Source organism: Macaca nemestrina, chromosome 10 (genome assembly GCF_043159975.1).
Source record: "Macaca nemestrina isolate mMacNem1 chromosome 10, mMacNem.hap1, whole genome shotgun sequence".
NCBI classification, from domain to species: domain Eukaryota; kingdom Metazoa; phylum Chordata; class Mammalia; order Primates; family Cercopithecidae; genus Macaca; species Macaca nemestrina.
Window position 1 is genome coordinate 130977838 of NC_092134.1, and position 4151 is coordinate 130981988.

A 4151-nucleotide genomic window follows, 5' to 3' on the forward strand; every position below is an offset into this window, starting at 1 on the left:
AGATATATGCAAATGGCAAAATATAGACTGGAGGTAAAGGTGACAGGAGTAAGTTTAGTTAAATTACTTTTTGAAATATTATATGTCTATGAAGAGATTTTGAACAATGACAATGTAATTCTACTCAAAGGTATATATACAAAGGAATTGTATCAAATGATATAGGAAAGAATGTTGTAGTAGAATTACTCATAACTGTTCAAAAAAGAAGCTGACCAAATATATATTAAGGTTGGATGAAACATTAATTCCATACAATGGAACAATATAGAGAAGTGAAAAAAAATCACATGTACATGCAACTATGTGACTAAATTTCAGAAACACAATGTTGAGTCCAAGAAGCCACAAACAAGAAGAACATGTAGGATTGCACCTACACACAATTCAAAGCAAGTCAGACCAAGCTATGCAGTTTAGAGTTGCATACCTAGATGGTAAAGTATAAAGAAATGTAAGTAAATATTCATCATAAATTACAGATATTGCTTACTCAGGAGATGCAAAGAAGGGTTGAGGGGCTTGGAAAGTGGCCTGGAGGTGGACCAGGGCTGTTTTCAATGTTCCTTGTATTGCCCTGCATCATGGTTACTTGAGTGTTTACAGTGAATTGTGGTATGCCCCATTTTTGTACTGGTTCATTTCTAAGTGTGCATTATAACTTCAATATACAAATTTGTAATTAGGAGCAATGTCTGATGGAAATTATTGTTACTCGTCTCATTATATACTGAGGAGAAATATCGACTATTTGTATACCTCCTTATACAACTCTAAGATAGTTGAAATAGGAACTTTCTTATTTAGTTGCAGCATGAGGATGTGAGATGATGTTATCTGCCACCCCCCAGATCTTTCCAAAGGATTTCTTCCAGCCTTAATTATCGATCTCACAGGAACAAACCTTTGCCATTCTCCACATATTTTTTCTTTTGGCTCCTGAATTCCTGACACAAGGTTGTACGTATTTCCCACGCTCTTGGTTTAGCAGTTCTTTTATCAGTTATGTTTTTCTGCAGGAGAAAACCCTCCAAACTATATTAGATGTTTATATCTCACATGTCGTTTGATGTCTTGTTTTGTTTTGTTTTGTTTTCTGAGACAGGGTCTTACTCTGTTGCCCAGGCTTCAGTGCAGTGGCACCATCTCGACTCACTGCAACCTCCGCCTGCAGGGTTCACGCCATTATCCTGCCTCAGCCTCCCGAGTAGCTAGGACTTCAGGCACATGCCACCACTCTCGGTTAATTTTTGTATTTTTAGTGGAGACAGTGTTTCTCCATATTGGCCAGGATGGTCACTATCTCTTGACCTCCCGATCCACCCACCTCGGCCTTGCCTATGCTCTGCCTGGATTTCATTTTTCTAAGCTGGGTTTGGTGGATGGTTGTGGTGATTTGAGATGGGCCAAATTCTGCATCTTGGAGGACGTTAGAGTTTTGTCAATTTAGTCTGAATCAGGTAGCGGCAATCTGACGTCATTAGTTTCTCATTCTCCTTCTGGGAACAGTGTACTAGCCAGGCGATGTTCTCATAGGAAATGGAAAGAGGAAGAATCCCCAACACGGAAGCCATCTCAAATCTCTATGCAAAGTGTAGTAATTTTCTGTTCATCAAAGTAAGCTAAATGATTGAACGCCAAATTCAGGGGAAAGGTAGTCAGTCTTCCGGTGATAGGAAGATACTGCAAGATTATATATCAAAGGGTCTGGTTCTCAGGAATTCTTATAAAATTTCTAAATATTTTATATAATAATAAATATGTAAGCATTAGACTTGAAAGAAACCTTACCAAAGTCCTAAGAATTAGAGATATGTTTGGTAAATAAGTATCATTCATGGGCTGAAAGCCCTGAGTGGGAAAATAGAACTAATTTCATCTGGACAACAACTTGGAAACTCATTTTTTATTTTGGAAATTACAAGAAAGTTATTTGCTCCATTCATAAGTGGTGTGCACATGTGAGTATTTTTGTGCACATTTATGAGCTTGTGAATAATGAAGTTATAAAAAAGTATTAGCAGCAACCAGATCTCATGGAACATTGGTCTGCCTATGGTTCTCAAGAAAATCTTAGATGCTTTTGATAAAATAAGTTTGCATTCTGTGTATTTAAATCTGTCATTTAAAAAAGGCCATATTGGTGATGATCTTAGTTATGACAAAGCTCCCATTGAGAATTCAGAAATTTACTATATGATCTCTGTATTGGGTTAGAAAACTTCCCTAACAACTGAAATTGCTAAAGATAAATGATGGAGAGGTTACACAAGGAAAAATTGCAAACACTGAAAGTGAATATGTTCTTATTTGCACACTAGCAAATGAGGATTCAGGTTTCATGTCAATTTCAATGTGAATAATTCCAGCCTAGAACAAGAACAGACAGTGAATGAATGAGTTAATTTGAGTTGTTTGAAAATAAGAATGTTTTCCATAAGAGATCATAGAACTCATCCATTAGCACGCTATGGTGATTTCCGGCTTGACCCTGGTCACAACAATTAAAAGTAAAAAGAATGTCACAACACATACACAAATCAGGTGCATATAGAATTTAAGGTCAGGATATTCAAGCAATCACAACCGGTGATATTACACTGAGAAGTGAAGCCAGCTATATTTCCTCAATCCACTGCGGAGTTGGAGAAAGTTTCTGTAGCTAGCAAGGGGATTGTAAAATGCACCAAACAGCACTGTGTAAAACCACACCAATCAGCGCTCAGTAGCTAGCCAGAGGATTGTAAAATGCACCAATCAGCGCTCTGTAAAATGCACCAATCAGCGCTCTGTAAAATGCACCAATCAGCAGGATCCTAAAAGCAGTCAATCACAGGGAAGACTGAAAAAAGGTCACTCTGATAGGACAAAAAAGGAAAATGGGAGGGGACAAATAAGGGAATAAAAGCTCGCCACTTCAGCCACCAGCAGCAACCTGCCTGGGTGTGGAAGCTTCTCAATAAACCTTGCTACCACTACTTTGGGTCTGTGCCATCTTTAAGAGAAGTAACACTCACTGTGAAGGTCTACAGCTCTATTCTTGAAGTCAGCGAGATCACGAACCCACCTGCAGGAACCAACTCCGGATACAACACCAGCATTTTAAAATCTTCTTTTTGTCTGTTCAGACATGATAACTTTTCTACCCATCATTTTTTCCATTCTAGTAGTGGTTACATTTGTTATTGGAAATTTTGCTAATGGCTTCATAGCATTGGTAAATTCCGTTGAGTTGGTCAAGAGACAAAAGATCTCCTTTGCTGACCAAATTCTCACTGCTCTGGCGGTCTCCAGAGTTGGTTTGCTCTGGGTATTATTACTAAATTGGTATTCAACTGTGTTGAATCCAGCTTTTTATAGTGTAGACCTAAAAACTACTGCTTATAACCTCTGGGCAGTAACCAGTCATTTCAGCAACTGGCTTGTTACTTGCCTCAGCATATTTTATGTGCTCAAGATTGCCAATTTCTCCAACCTTATGTTTCTTCACTTAAAGAGGAGAGTTAAGAGTGTCATTCTGGTGATGCTGTTGGGGCCTTTGCTATTTTTGGCTTGTCATCTTTTTGTCATAAACGTGAATGAGATTGTACGGACAAAAGAATATGAAGGAAACATGACTTGGAAGATCAAATTGATGAGTGCAATGCACTTTTCAAATACGACTGTAACCATGCTAGCAAACTTAGTACCCTTCACTTTGACCCTGATATCTTTTGTGCTGTTAATAAGGTCTTTGTGTAAACATCTCAAGAAGATGCAGCTTTATGGTAAAGGGTCTCAAGATCCCAGCACCAAGGTCCACATAAAAGCTTTGCAAACTGTGATCTCCTTCCTCTTCTTATGTGCCATTTACTTTCTGTCCATAATGATATCAGTTTGGAATTTGGAGAGGCTGGAAAATAAATCTTTCTTCCTGTTCTGCAAAGCTATTAGAATCATGTATCCTTCAGCCCACACATTCGTCCTGATTTGGGGAAACAAGAAGCTAAAGCAGACTTTTCTTTCAGTTTTGTGGCAAGTGAGGTACTGGGTGAAAGGACAGAAGCCTTCATCTCCATAGATTCACAAGAGGAGCATAGTGTGTCTTCTAGCAGAAAACAAACTGGTGGTGTATGAAACATTTTCTATTTCTTACTGGTTTTTCTGTAAAA

At 38.3% G+C, this 4151-nt stretch overlaps 1 protein-coding gene across 1 annotated transcript; it reads left to right on the top strand.

Moving 5' to 3' along the window:
• Positions 1-3046: 3046 nt before the first annotated feature.
• On the top strand, positions 3047-4151 carry LOC105465907 (taste receptor type 2 member 43). The gene has a single exon (XM_011714557.3). It carries the CDS (start codon positions 3131-3133, stop codon positions 4058-4060), a length of 930 nt encoding a protein of 309 aa, XP_011712859.2. The 5' UTR covers positions 3047-3130; the 3' UTR covers positions 4061-4151.